This window comes from Zerene cesonia, chromosome 28 (assembly GCF_012273895.1).
Source record: "Zerene cesonia ecotype Mississippi chromosome 28, Zerene_cesonia_1.1, whole genome shotgun sequence".
Lineage (NCBI taxonomy): Eukaryota > Metazoa > Arthropoda > Insecta > Lepidoptera > Pieridae > Zerene > Zerene cesonia.
This window is the reverse complement of record NC_052129.1, coordinates 753097-770641: the sequence shown is the minus strand read 5'-3', so window position 1 is coordinate 770641 and position 17545 is coordinate 753097. Positions and strand designations below refer to the sequence as shown.

The window sequence follows — 17545 nt, the reverse complement described above, 5'->3', positions numbered from 1 at the left end:
CCGGCTTCACATCCACACTACAAAAAGGCCAACGCTGATCATACGAACAAAAACCATTTGCATAATTAGCATCCTGGCGTTATCCAAAACTTCGTTGCTTTATTCGTCGAACCCCCAGCGTGCAACCCTCGCTAACTGCGTCACAGTTAAAACTCACAAGCACTAGGAACACACCCATTAGTGCAATAGTGCAACCATCGCGCTATAAACATGCAAATACAGCAATCAAGAGGCGAAAATCGTCGAAAATTATTCACGTTAACTCCGAAATCCCTTAAGACGACGGCCCCGAACGTAGGGATGACATTTAACGGGTGCTGTATGCAAATCAGCCGGTTCGTCCTCACACGCCGGCTTACAGCCACACATCACTAATCCTCGCAAGCCAACTCAACTATTGTCTCCAGTTTACTCTAAGATACGGCCCGAACGTTTGCATATTGGCATTATGCTCAATGCGCCGAGTTATGACAGTGTCGATAATAATTTGCGGCGACGGGTGTCCGGCTAGTGATGCGACGGCGATATCGATGTAATCCGATTGTAATGCAAACTACTTAATCGAGATACATAAATCATCGGTACATGGAACATAAAAGAGACGGCGCCAGACGCCACATACGATTTAAACATACATTGATCATTAATTCATCACATAGAAAACACTTGAAATGCTATGCGTTCGCCCGCTCTTGTAGCATACAAAGCGTCTGAAACATCCTAGAACTATTCCTTTTAAAATGTACGAATTGATACCTTTATAAATATTATTGACACTATTACAAACTGAAGACTTAAAAAGCTTATTAAAATAGTTTAAGCGATTCCTGAATTTGAAAAGACAAGTGTATAACAGAAATACTTTATATATATATTTAAATCACAGACATAAAGTGTTATAATACATAAACATTTTAGTGTAATGTTGAAATTTTTGTGGCCGCCGTAATATATCTTATAGGCTTATCGAAATACTTCAAGTATTTTTACATTGGTATTTTCGGTTGCTATGAGAGATGCGCATTGCAGTGCTCTTTTATGAAAATTAGACTGCCACTAGAAATAAAGAAAGTCACGTCCTCCCAACTTAAGTGCCTTCGTTCAATGGTCCGACCGGAGTCATTAGGAAAGAAGTAATTAAAGGCCCGATTAAAAAGAAAAAACCTATACTCGCAGACGCGGCGTGGCCGCTAGTAAACATGGCACAATCAAAAAATGTTGCAAGCGTTGAAGTATAAACAAGATAGTGTTTGGCAGGGCTGCAAGGCGCTCCCGATTACACTTCCATCATTCCGCCGGTTCATTCAATATTTTTTTTACTAAACACTGTAATTTCTTGGCTCGAACGCATCCGTTTACATGCCAAACAATAAATTTATTAGCCGGAGGAGTGGCAACACTGGACGTCACTCATCGATACGTCATCGATTGCGTGGAATTTTCGACATTTTGAAAATCGATTTCGGCGTACGATGCGATCTGCAGAAGCTTACATAACGCTCCGTCAAGGTGACTCGCCCGTAGCCACTACTCCGATCTATTTTAAGTCGAATTTCATAAATACACCGTGACAGCCCATCTCTCCTCTCCCGCGTTCGCCGCCATGCCTGGGCGGCCATCTTGCGTCTTGCGTAATTACAAAACTTCTGGTGTCACACAGAAATACCGCACCATCGGGCGTCCTTGCTAATTTTAAAGTCCTTTCCTAAAGTTAAGCGTTTATGAGGTAATAGAGGTTGTGACGTAGTTCTGGCAAGCTGCCGGACGCCGTACGCGGTCGAACGAAGAAAAATGGCCGAGACGGCGTGTGGGGTTATATTTAGAAGTGTCCCAACAGTTTGGGAGACGAGCGAAATCGACTCGAATCGTTACTGGGGACGAGTCTACGCTGATAATGTCCGGCTGTGGAGAACGATCGGAAAACTAATCGTATATTACTACGCGTGTATGGACAGCAGATGCGCTAACCAAAATTGCGGCCCGGAGCCTACCATCAATATTGTCGACCTAATTGAATATTATTCGGCAATTTGTGTTGCTGAAAATCTGGCTGCGAGTATGCGGTGCCCATATATCGTCTGGGAACGGTGTTAATGTTTTCTATGGGCATGACACGATGCGATGCAGTTGCAGAACTAAATTTAGCCGAGCGGTTTTAGCTCTGGGCCGCGTTTGCGCAACGCCTCGGCGCTGTGAGCGAGACGGCAAATTCTATTATCGGAAAAATGGTAAATCACTTGAGAAATAATGTCATTTTGATGCTTTTGATGAGCTGACGTCGCTGACAGTGAGGGTGTACAATAATCTGATATAATATACGACTACACGACACAATGAGGACTCTCAGAACACAGTATTCAGTTTTGATTGCGCCTCTTTGCTATCAAAACTGAATAGTCAGTCATAAACATAGATGAAGACATCTTTAGCAGAAAGATCTGATGTTAGCTTACGAAATGGGACAATTTATAGCTCCCTTGCAGTACATGCAAACTATTGTTTGATGATAATTTACGATTCATACGAATATTCTGTAACAAGAATAAATAAATGGCAGCATCTAAAGAATGTCTTAAAGTGAATGAATCGTCTGTTGTAATCGCAAAAGTGCCTTCATAAAGCATTATCCGTATATGCAGTTTAGCATATATCTCATAATATTGTAAGACTTCATGAAACTACCTTTAAAAATTTTAGAAGTATATTGAAATATGAAGGGAACTGATAAAATTAAATTAGCAATGCAAATAAATCGAGTCATTTGTGATAAAATTATAAATCATTATTTTTATTTATCAATGTATATATAAATATGTGTATATGTGTGTGTATGTATATATAATAATTTAACTACCCTTATTATTATTATAATAGTCCTCTCTTGTACCCGAGGTTGTCTGGAAGAAATCGCTCTAAGCGATAAGACCGCCCATTGTACTTAGATGTAAGCTTTTTTTGTCTCTTTTCTTTTTCTTTAATGTTAAATAAGTGCAATAAAGAATACATAAATAAATAAATAAAAAATTCAATAACATACATAGATATAGAGAGTATACTTTAGACCGTGGTGATACAGTGCTATCCTATGGTCATTTCCTACGCAGGCGAAATCGTGAGCGGAAACCGGGTATAAACATATACTAATTTCTTTTCTACACTAATATTATAAAGAAGAAACTTTCTTATGTCTGTATGTTTGTAACGTTTTCACGCAATAACCACTCGACCGATTTAAAAAATTCTATCACCACTAGAAAGCTGTAACTTCACTGAATGACATAGACTTCACATGTACCACGTTCGAAGCCGGGGCGAACAACTAGCCTAATAAATTTAGAACGCTAGAACAATAACGAACGTATTTTACGTATGTTCATGTGTTTGTGCATAAGACTGCTTTACGTCGTCGTCTAATTTTAGAATTCTATTTAAGGTGCGACTTAAATAAATATAGCAATTATCTCAAAGATAACTGAAAACCCTTTAATTGAAATTATATCTGCAGTCAGGCGTAAAGCTTGTTGAGTTGAGTTAAAGTTATTTTTCTGTTTATTGAGTAAAATAAAGTCATAAAAATCATATATTTTATAAGGTAGCTCGTTTCATTCATTAATATACTTTTGTATAAGAGAAACACAATTATACAGTTATACAGAAAGAGAGAGATTGGGGATTATCCATTTGTTAGCTTTTTATAAGTAAATCCATGCCATGATATCAAATTAGTTATGCATATCTCCGCCCGGGCTGATCCGTGATAGATATAAAATAAAATATAGGTTATAAAATCAACTGATAACGTGACTTCCCGCTGGAACTTTTTTGTTTAATCAGTTCAGTATATCAGACTTACATCATAAACCCACAAATTCACAAAATTATTTCTTTCCAATATTAATACTGAGAAAATTTAATAAATTTGAAAACGTTACAGGCAATTAGCAATCCTACTAATATCATAAGTGCGAAAGTTTGTAAGGATGTGTGTGTGTGTTTATTGCTCTTTCACGCAAAAACTACTGAACCGATTGCAATGAAATTTGGTACGTACTTACGACTTACGGGGTAAAACCACGGGGCGCAGCTAGTATAATATTATTTAAGATTAAAATGTATTTACCCTTTTTGACACAGCCGAGTAAAAACTGACAAGATAGATAAATCAATGCAGCTGTTGAGTAAATTCATAATTCTTCACACATTTTAAACATTCCTAAAAAAAAGCAAACACGCCTATCAAAGGGTCCTTAACCTAGTCTAGACTTGCCTTTGTTCTTACGACCTATACTGAGACCTATATATTTCCTCCAAGCTTTTCATCATCGTTATGTCACTTAGTCATCCTACGTCTGTACTAATTATAAAACTGTATGTATGTATAAGGTTTTCTATATAACTGCCGGTCCCATGTTGAAAACAATTTTCCATTATTTCAAGTACCTACTTTTGATATTACTTTACAGTTTCTCTACGAAAAATTTAATTAACGTTCTTAAATTATAATCATTGTTGACTACTTCAAGGTGTGTTTTATTGCTATCTGTCTAGATTTGATTTGCTAAATATGCGAAAAGCTATTAAAAGTGATGCCCGTAATTTTATACGAGATCTTAAATGTTATTCTAAACTGAAGCGTCACTGTCGACACCCTTCATTTCAAAGATAGGTACACAGTACAGTAAAGTACAGTACAGTACAGTATCCCTATATAATATGGTATGGGGTTAGCAAGAACACCCATCTATACTAATATTATAAAGCTGAAGAGTTTGTTTGTTTGGTTAAACGCGCTAATCTCAAATACTACTGGTCCGATTTGAAAAATCCTGTTAGTTTAAATAGCCCATATACCCAAAAATACGAAACGAGTATAATTTATGCACGAAATAGGATTTATTGGACATCACAAGTATCTTAATATAAATGAATCACACGTCACGTTGTTTGTCCGCGATGGATTCCTAAACTACTAAACCGATTATAATCAAATTTGCACACCATGTGCTGATCCAACTTAAAATTAGGATAGTTTATATAATTCAATTATGATAAAAGACTACCCGGGCGGATCCGGGGCGTGCAGCTATAAAGAACACACACAAAGTAAACCACCTGTGAAATAAAATTATCTCCAGCGAAATAATTTAAACGATTCAATATTTTATATGAAGTAAGCGATAATGGAAACTTGCAGCGAACAGATATCGCTATATCAGCGGAACGTCACGGACAGACTGAACCTATTTTATATATATATTTCGTAACGGAACTCCTTTAGATGTCTTTGTAGTTTGCGATGTTTCGAAATTTCAAAGACTATGATAACAAAATAAATATGTGGTTCGTAAGAGTTGAAAGAAAATGTATTGTAAACGTGATTTTATCTTCTATGGAGATAATTAGCATACTAGCTGCGCTCCGCTGTTTCACCCGCGTAAGTCCGTATCCCGTAGGAATATCCCGATATTAAAAGTTGCCTATATGTTATTATATGATATAAAAAGTAGCCTTTATGTAATTCGAGTTTTCAGCTATCTATGTACCAAATTTCATTGCAATCGGTTGAGCAGTCTTTACGTGAAAGAGCAACAAACTCACACACATCCTTACAAACTTTCGCATTTATAATATTAGTAGGATTTATCTAAAATCGAACTGTTATACTATACTTTGCAGTATATCTTCATTTATTCGTAAAATCAAATTGAAACTAGTAAGACGATTTATAACGTAAGAACGGCTGGACCGATTATTGTGACTTTGTTTCTGCCCAAAATAGCTGAATCACTATTAAAACATTTGAAAAATTCACGAAAATGACAGAGAAAATTTATGAGACTATAATACCGGGATCTCTGTGGTCTTCACTATTAATATTCTAAATGCGAAAGTAAGTTTTTTCTATCTGTCTGTTTCTTCAGCACACCTAAAGAACTGATCCGATTTGGATGAAATTTGGAACATAATTTGCGACGCGGGAAAGGACACAGCATAGTTTTCTCGAAAATCCCACGGTATCATGAACTATGCGAGAAACCCGGGAGTGTCTCCTTTTCTCTCACTACACCGCCCTGGCGAAGCAACTGGAAGAAGGCAAGGAATTTTTTTTTTTTTATGTCATAGTCGGCAATGGAGCTGGTGGGTCGCCTGATGGTAAGCGCTACCACCGCCCATGAACATTTGGAGAGGTGTAAGGTCGATCGCAGACCTTACGCCTCTTCAAATGGATTGCCGACTTCAAAAATTACTTTTATTATAAAAATTAAATACGGAATATTTTTTCTTGGTATAATTTAATCCGTGTAACATATTTTTTGTCCCTTACCAATCCGGGCAAAGCCGAAACAACTTATATTTGGTTCTTTCTTATTATTTATTAACTTATTTTCCGATAGCTTATATCAATTTAAAAGATTACGGCAGGAGAAGGAAGGGAGGGGGAGCTTGCGAAAACAATATGGCCGTTAAGCTTGCAATCCGGCATTCGAGATTATGCCACAAATTGATACTGATTCTTTGAAACAATATTCTTTATTGGATCTGTCCCCAGTGGGGCATGGGGCAGAGGTATTTATCATTTTGTTGAGATAGTAATATAGCAATAGAATTGAGTTAAATTAAGTGAGCAAACGAATACAATGCATTTTAGATTTCCTTTGCGGGTTTTATATGCCTCGAAGGCAAAAAAAAAATACAGAAAAATTTATGACATTAATTTGATAGTTTGTTGAAAACATAATTCTACAAATTTGATCATGAGACAAAAATCACAGATAATACTTATATTATATACGCGAAAGTTTGTAAGTTTGATGTTTCACGCGAAAACAGCTTATCGTTTCTGTATGAAAATTGGTATAGATTTTAGTCTGAATAAACATAGGTTACTATTTACCCGGGTACCTTGCGAGTGACAGCTAATATAATATTTCTTTATATAATTAATGATTAAAAAATATATCAATTTAATAGTGATTTATTTCTTTATTACGATCAAAAGATTTCAAGTTAACCGCGTATTCTTATCTGAGCATCATACGTACGCATTTAATGTGTATGTGTGCGTTGGGCCCGTGTACCGACAGAGCTGTGTGAGATCTATGATTCGTTGATGGTACTGTGTGCGTCCTTCATTTTAACTACTATTAAATCCCTATAAGTAAATAGAAAATAACGCTAGGTGGGAATTCATTCATTGAAAACTTGGGCCATGTACTGTCTTTTATTACAATCATAATTAATTTCCACATAAATAACATAACAGATGCCATGCACTAAATAGCACATTGCAATATCATCAGTATATTACAGATATATATCTCAAATTCAATCAAGACAAGATCAAAAACCAGGGTAAAATATCTCAAAAGAATATGATCCAAAAGAAAAATTAAATTCCAGCAGAACCTCAAATCGAAGCAAAAAACAATTACGTAACAAAACTCGGAGTGCATACGCGATTTTTCTTATAACCGTCGTATAAAAAGCATCCTATAAGATCCAATATTCGGGCGAAATCTCCTGAATATAGATCAGGCGCACTAACTGAATACAAATCCAATGTATTTTGAGGTTATCTGCGTAGCTGTTATAAACCGTTGAAATTGGTTTGAGCCTATAATTACAGTTTACTGCTATCCGCCTCTACGTTTACTTATAAACCGTCCATTTTTCACACAAACAACATTACAAAGAACATTAAAACATGTATTTAGAGATTAGACGCATACATGCGAAATTACATGGCTTGACAGGTATTAAAAAATTAGTATTATAAATGAAAAAATTATAAAAGCACGTTGTCATGCCGGAAGTCATGAGTTGATTCAAATTATTTGTATAGGTAGGACTTATGGAATAGATTTTTATGAATATTTCATTTTATAATTTTATTAATAATTACATTATAAGATAATATCTAATAATCTACATGATATGCTCCATCATTACGCTAAAACAGCTATTCTTAAACGCGCTGAATTTTATGATGATGATGAAAATAATTCGTATCATTTTACTTCATCACAAATAAGGGAAAAAAACCTCTTTATACCGTAGAAATATCCTTGATCGAGCTACAATCGTAGACATGCTACGAGGTTCTAATTAGACATGAACCATCATGAAAATATAGATTTATGTTGTTATAACCGTGTCTTAGCAAGAATTCTCCGCGAATTTCTCAAAGAACTTTTACAAAATTAGCTTCAAAGACTCGCTTTATGACATTATGAAATTTATTCTTTAATGACGTTATATAAACTCGCTGGTGCCCGCGACACAAACCGCATCGAGGTCTTCTAACCCCCTTCGCGTCTTTAAAAATTATTGTGATAATGAATTGTTTGTTATTACGCGCTTCTGTATAAAACTTGTGCCTATTAAAATGATTCATGATCGAATGCGCTTCTAAAGCAGAATATGATAGCTTTTTAACGTATTTTATACGCGATTTCTACACTATATTATTTAAGCTAATGTTTTGTAAAATTTAACAGCGAGGGTGGACACGGCACAGTCACCCTGATATTAGATAGTATACCTTTACATATTGGTATAATTGGATTTTATATCAAATTCAATTCAAGATTCCATTACAAAGTATCTCTTCCTAGCCTGCTCTATTTATCCTTGTTCGTCCCAATAAAAATTATTAGTTCCAAATTAAATGATAAAATCAAACACTTAACCTAACCTTACAGATAAGTACAATAAGATAGCAGTATAAAAATTGTTATATACCAAATTCAAGACCTCAGGGTAGCCTGTATTAAGTATACCTAATAATTTAACTCAAATCCCCTTCAGTTTCATCACCAAACAAATGACCATCGGTTTATTAGCCAAAATTATATAGGTGATCAATTCGCGCAATTACACCTCGAAAGCATTGTCCACACTTAGTCACACGCACGTGACGAGTTGTTTGCCAATTCCTGTTATGCCCTCCCACGACATATATTTCTGTAGGTAAAACTGATAAAGGAATAGAGAATTTGAAGAGTGTAGAATACGAATGTATACAGAGTTTCGGGTACTATCTATGTCAATATATGTACAGTAGAAGACACATAAAGGTGAAAAAGTTACGTTTTTTGTATAAACGTGGAATGAAACTGGAAAATTTTTAATACACTATAAAGATGTAGACAATTACACTTGAAAATGGCCAATTACGTTAGCCAATAGCCATGTTATATAACCTTTCAAAATAGTTAGGGTATCTTTTAAATGAAAATTAGGTATGTTTAGGGGTATCGTACTGAACTGTTAAACCTTGCAACTACGCTAGTACGGTCTAAGTTCATTTTTTTATATCATATACAATATTAATTTGAAGCTGCAATTTTAAGTCGAAACAACAATCAAGTTGGTCAATGGAATTCCCACTTCTAACGTTCCAACATCCATTCCATTTCCTAGAATATACAGATAGAAAACTTGCCCTCTCAAGTGTCTCCCACTCTCCACGGCGCAACGTGCGAAAATCCAACGCAAAAATATAAATTGTTCATGTAATAAGCACGTGGCATTGGCGGTGCCAACTCGCATCTGTCACTCCAACCGACAGATCCTTGACACTGACGGACAACGCAATGAACTTCAACACTTATCGTTTGACGATATGGGGCAATTGGTAAGGGATGTATAGCGCAGTATCACTACATAGTATACAACAAAGTCGCTTTCTCTGTCCCTATGTAACTATGTATGATAAAATCTTTAAAACTATGCAACGGATGTTGATGGGGTTTTTTTTTTAATACATAGTGTTTATATGTAGAATAACGTCTATTAAACACTCCGCATTTAACGCGTGCGAAGACGCGGGCAAAATCTAGCCTGAATAGTATCGAGCTGTCCCGATAAATTGATTAACTCATATTGATAAATTTGAAGATTTCGTAGCTTTGCAGTTGAACTCGAGTATCCTGACTCCTTCATCTTATATTGCAGACCTCTTGTTTCCCTGAGAAGTATTAGCACTAGTCATTAAAGAAATGAAGAATAAATCAACCAAAAATACGCAAAAATTTGACGCCGCACTGTTCACTACCTTACTGCGGTCTTCAGAATCTGGATCTTAAAAAGAATTAGCCATCTTTACTCCTCTTCCCACTGTTACATTTAAAAACACATACTTCGCAATCGTACTTAACTTTATACATCTGTACGTCGATGTTTTGTTATGCGATAACTTTCTCAGGCGCGCCTGACCTAATTTGAGCAAAAACATCTACATCTCCCAAACACAGAACAAATTACAGGCCTTCAGTATGTTACTGAATTCACAAGAATATATTATGTGTCAAATGATAGAATGCATCGTGCAGCTCTTATCTATCGAACATGACCATAATTAAACATGTATATACTGCTTATATTATTAAAAAAATACATAAATATTGTTAAAAAAAATTCATTAATTAAATAGTTCGAGCATGAACACATCCGCTATCAATAAGGCATAAGGCATCCACTGAAAATCAGTGTTATTACGCTACGTGGCAGGCCTAATCAAGGCACATATATATTTTAAGTATATAAATGACCTTTATTGTTATATTTATCTTCGTATATGTGTCATAATAAACGTATTTTCTTTCTTTCCTTCTATTTTCTATATCACCTCAAACATGCCTAATTAAAATCTTCCTATGGCAAGTAAGTGAATAAAGTATGTAATTGAATATCATATATAAAGGTTAAGAAATATTAAATGCAAGAAAATGGTGAGATGACAGTTAATAGATAAGTATTAAATTAATAGTTTGCTTCGACAACCTTAGTAGGATGCAACCCTAAGCAGATGAAAACAAGGCAATAATGTAAATTAAGAAAAAAACTAACAAATAGTAGAAACTTGCAAGTATCTCAGAACGGGTCTTCTCTGTAGAAAATAATTTCCGATTGTATGTAATAATCTTTGTATTATGACGACCCACAGCCCTTCTAAAAAACTTCTTACGTAAAAGCGGGGAAGCTGTTGGGTCGAATGATAGCAAGCGATCTACAACAAAGAATTCTAGTTGAACAAATGAATGTTTCTGATTGGGTTAAGTTTCATAAGTTTCGTGAATAATGTTGTGCCAACGTGTACATAATATAATAATTCCCTTTAACAGTTAACCGTATCTTAGTCGAATCGTTAGAGCATGTCAAGTGTCCTCATCGCTTCTCTATCGATCTTCGTTCATTAGATTAATTAGAAAGCAAAGCAACACTTTTAACATTTCCAAGATAATACAAGTTGGTAAGAAGGTGTATGTACTTTATGTGATCAAATAAGAAAATAAATTTATAAATGTTAAGTAGATAAGCAATAGAAAACTTTGTAAATTTTTTGGGTCGTGGCAAATATTTTGACAGTAGCTAACAAGCCGCATAGTCTGACTTGTGTTAGTTACTTTTTGTAGATTAAAAGGCTAAAAATTATTGCCAACTAGTTGTTTTCGATTATTTTTTACTTTTTATGCGCGGTTTTCGTTTGTTTTTAAAAGACAATACATTTGTTTCGTTCTTCCTTTCTTCTTCAAATAAATAAAAGGCACGGTGCAGACAAATCATTCAATTCAATGCACCAGGTGCAGTTCTGATTAAGAACGTCCACAAAAAAATCGAGAGGTCCCAATTTTTACGACAGCCGTCCGCCAAAACGAAGCAATTCCACCATTACCCAACTCCCAAAACTAAGTATCATTAAACCACAGCGCAGTCTAAAAAAGTAAATGCAATCAAAACTGGCAAGTCTTAATTGTTGGAAATAAACGTTAAACTGGCGAGCGTAACAGATAGGAATAGTAGACGGTTGCCAAGTCCAAACGGACCCTAGAAATGTAACCTTGTATCTAAGCCTTTTTTCCCGGCTCGTTTAGCGAACAGATTAAAAAAAAAACATGAAAAATTTTGGCGCGAACAATTCCACACCATAGCACCACAGATAATTTAATTTCGTATAAGCTGTGGCAGCTTATTGTTGCGTTCAATATACACACTGGATGGAACATGTTAATTTAATTCGTTTTACGATGTATTGTTTTATGGGCAGTAACATAATCCAAACATACTCCTATAAATCAGTAGTGCAGCTGATTAATGATAGCTTTAAAGAAAATATACTATAAGCAGACTATGAAGGACGTTGCAGCAAGATTGTACAAATACGCTTTCAAAAAATTGGGAACAAAATTTTATCAAATTCATTGTTTTTTAAAGCCGATAATACAGACTTATCTGAATGTACAATGCGTGACTATTAAATAAGTATTTTCCATAAAACTGAATAAGATATAGCTACCTGTCATCTATATCACTACTATACCTAGTATAAAACATAGTCGCTTTCTCTGTCCCTGTTTCCCTATGTCGCTTAAACCTTTAAAACTACGCAACTGATTTTGATGGCGTTGTTTTATATAGATAGTATTTTAGTAGTAAGGTTTATATATATAACACCTATTAAACTACTCTAATTTTAACGCGTTCGAAGCCGCGGGCAAGCTAGTACATAATAAAACTATAATATTTTCAACGTATACATACAAACACTATTGCCAATAGGAATTGGACAGATATTTTCATTGACGATGAAATGCAAGAGACACGAGTTTATCCCATTTTTCACATCCGCACTGACACAGCAGCCGACCAGATCGTGACTCTGAATGACATTATATCATAATACTCTCCAAGAATTAATTGCGCATGTGATAATCTTATTTCATATGGGTAAACAATTCTTATATTAATTATTAATTCCGAAGTTTACTAGGTAAGATGGAAATATATTACTGACCGAATCCGTCTGAAATTTTTAGTTATTATAGTTTATTATATGATATTTTTAAATGGTATATAGTTTGATCTATAGGAGAAAATGCGTAGGCATGATAGAGATTCGATAAATTTAAACTTTTTTCATGACCTATCAGACGGTATTTTAAAAACAATGAAGATAGTTAGTAAAGTAAAACTATGTTATAATAATAAAATGAAGATCTAGAAAAAGTCTTATAAAATAAATAAATGTTTGTGTTTACACGTGAAAAGAAAAGCCATAATATTCATCATAATTTGATTGTTGAAATCTCGTAGGCATTTCTGCTTTCATCACGCCTTTAATCGGAATTGATTTATAATTATTGAAAATTTACGTATTTTTCTAATTTTCTTAATCTTTTTTCAATTCTAAGTATTCATATTTATATGTTTACTTTGAATTATGCTTATGCATTTCTTACGAAAAATTACAAATAAAGTACAAGGAAATATACCTCACGTATTAAGTAATTAAAATTCTATAAGATTTCTTTTACATAACGTAAATAATTTTAATAAGCACATTATTTCAATCAAAATATAGATATAAATCCGCCCGCCCAAAGCTTAAAAACGTCTCAACCATAAAAAGAAATTAAGTTATATAATGTCTAAAAACTTTACAGATTATACAAACTTACCTGAAGCGTTGTAAAACCTAGAAATAGAATTAAAATTGCACAAATATAACTTCTACGTAGTTAACTAGAATTTGATTTAGCAATCACGTGACTTGCTCGACATTTGTATCCAAGTTTTTGACATTTTTCATTAATGCAACATCTTCATTACATTGCTATAGATAACGTATAGAAATAAACAATGCAATAATTTCTTATTTGTTCATATTACATAATAAAATCCGGAAACCGCTTTAAAAATTGTTTTATGTAATCAATATTCGAATGAATCAACTTTATGCTTTCAATATCCAGATTAATTTTTTTCCCAATCTCTGAAAAAAACAACTTAAGTCATCTATTAAAAAATAATTTCGTAATCAAAACCTAATGGACCAATGACCAATCATGAAATCCTCAATCCTCTAATGGACTCTGCTTTGCCTTTAGATTCGTAAAAATAAAGATGAAAAGGAAACGTGCATCATTCTTGCTGTAGGGTAGTGCAGGATTCATGCACACTTACAGTATCATAAAAGATCGAACACAGATTAAAAAAAAAAAATAGTATATTTCATCTGCAGTCGAACTTTACAAAATTAAAAATAAAAATAGAAGTTTTGATTTTGGAACTGTCTGAACTCTGAACCTTTAGGGTGTTTTTTCCATATACAAATTATCAATCCAATTTTTTTTTAAATAAATTTCACATTCCATTTTTAAACGAATGGATATTCAAAAAATTCCAAAACCGGAACTAACATTAGAATACAGATTATATCAACATTAACAGTTAGTGAAAACATCCAAACACCGAATAGTGGCAAGAAAAGGTGATAGAAAAAGAGAAAATAAAAACACCAGAGGGGGTAGGGGGGTAAAACATCGAATTTCGTAAACACCGATGCGACGCGATGCCGCTTTTCGCCGGCCGGGTATTTTTAGGCGGTTTCTAAATTATTATAAACCAATTGTTAATTTCAATTTAGTGTTAAACGAAACTAGATTATTTTTACTCTTTTCAAAGCCCTATATAGTTATAATTGAACTATAAAAACGTTACCTTTTAAATCAATGTCCAAAATCATTCGAAACGATAACTAACAGTAAATACCTAAAGATTATATCACAATCTTCTATCCGGCGAGGAAGTTTATTTAATACATATCTTGTCTATTTTATTATTCCGATTGAAACAAAACAGTCGACGTAAGAAAATGCGATTTAGCATATGCCAGTGGCTTATCGACTCCAATTGCTACCTACAGGCCAGTCAACCACGGAGGCAGGGTAAGCACTTCCTAAGAAATGTTTCGTAAAGAAAACTCAATTCGACGTTTGTAGTTTTACATTTTGTAGTCACAGAGAGCCGATTGAATTTGATTAGAGTGGAACAAAATTTAACTTTATTTTATAGTAGATAGATTTTATAATAGTTTACATTTTTATTTCATTACGTTTTAATATTTTTGTACGGAAGATGATAATATTGTTGTACGGAAGTTTAAAACAGTATAATTCTAATTAATTGAGCATTTCAGTTATACTCTACGTTTATATAATTTTATTTTGTAATAATTTTTTATAGAAAGAGGCTAGTAGGAATTTTGTTTTATGGCATAATTTGAAAATCTTGACATTATCACAGAATATTAATTGATTTTATATCTATTTAATTAAGTCGTAACGTAAAATGTTTTATTATGGTTATGAATATATATACATTTTATATTGCGTTTCAATTTAAACTAAAAACGAAATATTTACAGTAGTCTCCTTGACTCTAATATTTGCTAGATCGAAAATAAATTATTTACACAATTAATACTCGTTTTATGAATTATTGAATATGAAGTTATTCAGATTAAAATTATTAAGTAGTAGTACTTATTAACTATTTCTGTAATAAGATTTTTTATTCCAATTACGTAAAAATTAATTAAACTCATTTTCTTTTATATCATTTTAAATTACCTATTAAAACCGTTTTCTCTGATCGAAATATATTAAATGTATATCAAATGGATACAATTTTCACATAAGTTACGCATACGTTTTCTTATCAAATTGAATTTTATGTAATAAAAATGGTCAAGGAACCACGTGTTTCGCCCAGTCCTGACTACAGACTATTTCCATACTTGTTATCTAAGTCGAAAGCTCCACCACGCTATAATGCTCAGGCATCCACGCTATTATATTGCAGTTATTTAGAAAAATTATGTTCAAACCGATATTCCGTATATCATCAAGTTAACTACATGAAATATTCTAAAAAATTATATCTGTAGACTTAACTTTTGTAATGACTTTTTAAATAGCTGTTTTTTTTTCTATTTGAATATTCGTATTTCGAATTCCAACACAACGTCATCTTACATTTAACACAATAAAGAACACTCCATTCTATTTTAAATGTTATCTGTATTTTTAATCTGTATCAAGTATCCACGTTTATAATCTACATACAATATTGGCGCAATGTATACGGTATATAATCTTGGTGGAAGCCTGAAACTTTCAGACGACTGCAGTGCGTTGCTGTAGCACTGCACCGCTTACTCATAGGTATATCTTAACATATTGATCCGAAAAATGTATTAAAATCCGTTATTTCTTTATTGGAATGTATTTAGACTATCCGCGTATAAACGTTTGTATGAGTTTGAATTATAGGTTTGATGTTTGGTATTTCTGTTGTATTTTTTTTTTCGCTTTGAATTATATTAGTGCGCTTATTGGATGCAGGATTGTTTAAATATTATTATTTATTTTAAAACAATTTAAGCAATATGTTTTTATACAAACAAATTTTTTACAATTTTTTTTTTTTTGTTTTAGAATTCCATGTAACAATGAATTAATTTATTACTGACAAAGGTTCTTAAGCAATGTTTAAGATACAATTAAAATTTTGTAATTTTTAATATTTTTTGTCAGAAAACACTCCGAAACAAACTATATTTTTTTTATAATAAGCTAAACGCAAAAGCTCTCATGTTATTGGGAGGATAAATTATTAAATTAAGACTTTATTTAATCAGTAAAACATTAATTCGGTTTTTGATTGTTAGTTTAAGAAGATGTAGAGATAATTAAATTATATTTAATAGTCCGATGATTGGACAATTTTATCATCCAATTACTAAAAAGTATAATTTCGTATTAAAAAAATATACTGCATCCACAACACCTTACATTTACAATATACAAGCACTACACTGGCCTAAATGACGATCAAAAGAAATATTCGTATTCGTCCAAAAATAAAATGTTACTAGTCATTTATGTCTTGTAAGAAATGCGACTCATTTGCTGAGCTTTTACGGCTAAAACTTTAAAACGACGACTATCATTCTACGCTCCCATTGGTCACCTCTCAAAACCGTTTACGCCGCGTTGTTTTCGCGTTTATTTAAAGCACAGAAAAAAAAACGATCGACACGTTTCTGTGACAAATTTATGTAACACACATCTTATAAATAAGCTAAATCAGGCTTATGTTTCGGGCCTGGCGATGCGGCGCCCTCTTTACCCTACCTTATTGATCTGTTTACAAACTTACACATAACACTATTTTTGACACGTGGTGCCTACCACTGAACACAAATTTTTTACCGGAAAATACCCGGACGGTCGCGACCAATAAGCGTTACAGCCCACAACATCTGTTAATATGATCATTGTTAATTACATATGGATTTTTGTTGTTAATATATTGTAGCAACCTGTCCCGAGGAGGGCGCTTGAAGGTAGGTTGCAACGTCGTCCACCATGCAGGCTCGCGGAAGGTCGGGTAGGAACATAATACGTTAGATGGCGCGCATCACGCGTGCGAGCTCCGCGGCGCGCCGCGTCCGACTGACGACTGGACTCTCCCGCCGCGCCCTCACACCCCTTACTACACAGGGCTGTAAGCTTTTCCGATTTTTCCCGCATTGGACGCACTAGTGCGCGCCGGCGGTGTTGCTTGGCCTATGTGTTTCTATATGCTTATTAATATTGATATTTATTTCAAATTGTACAGCAATTATCACAACTTTACATTTATTCCACTTTACAAATGAATAGAGAAGAAGTGCTGTGTGGTTAGCTGTAAATAAAAC

At 33.8% G+C, this 17545-nt stretch overlaps 1 protein-coding gene across 1 annotated transcript in view; it reads right to left on the bottom strand.

Annotated features, from left to right (window-relative positions):
- Positions 1-17299, bottom strand: part of LOC119837679 (nuclear factor 1 B-type) — a 51661-nt gene extending 34362 nt beyond the window's left edge. The window contains exon 1 of the mRNA XM_038363410.1: positions 17168-17299. Within this exon, the coding sequence (XP_038219338.1) occupies positions 17168-17245 (78 nt within the window). The 5' untranslated portion in view covers positions 17246-17299. The remainder of the gene's footprint in view (positions 1-17167) is intronic.
- Between the last annotated feature and the right edge of the window lie 246 nt (positions 17300-17545).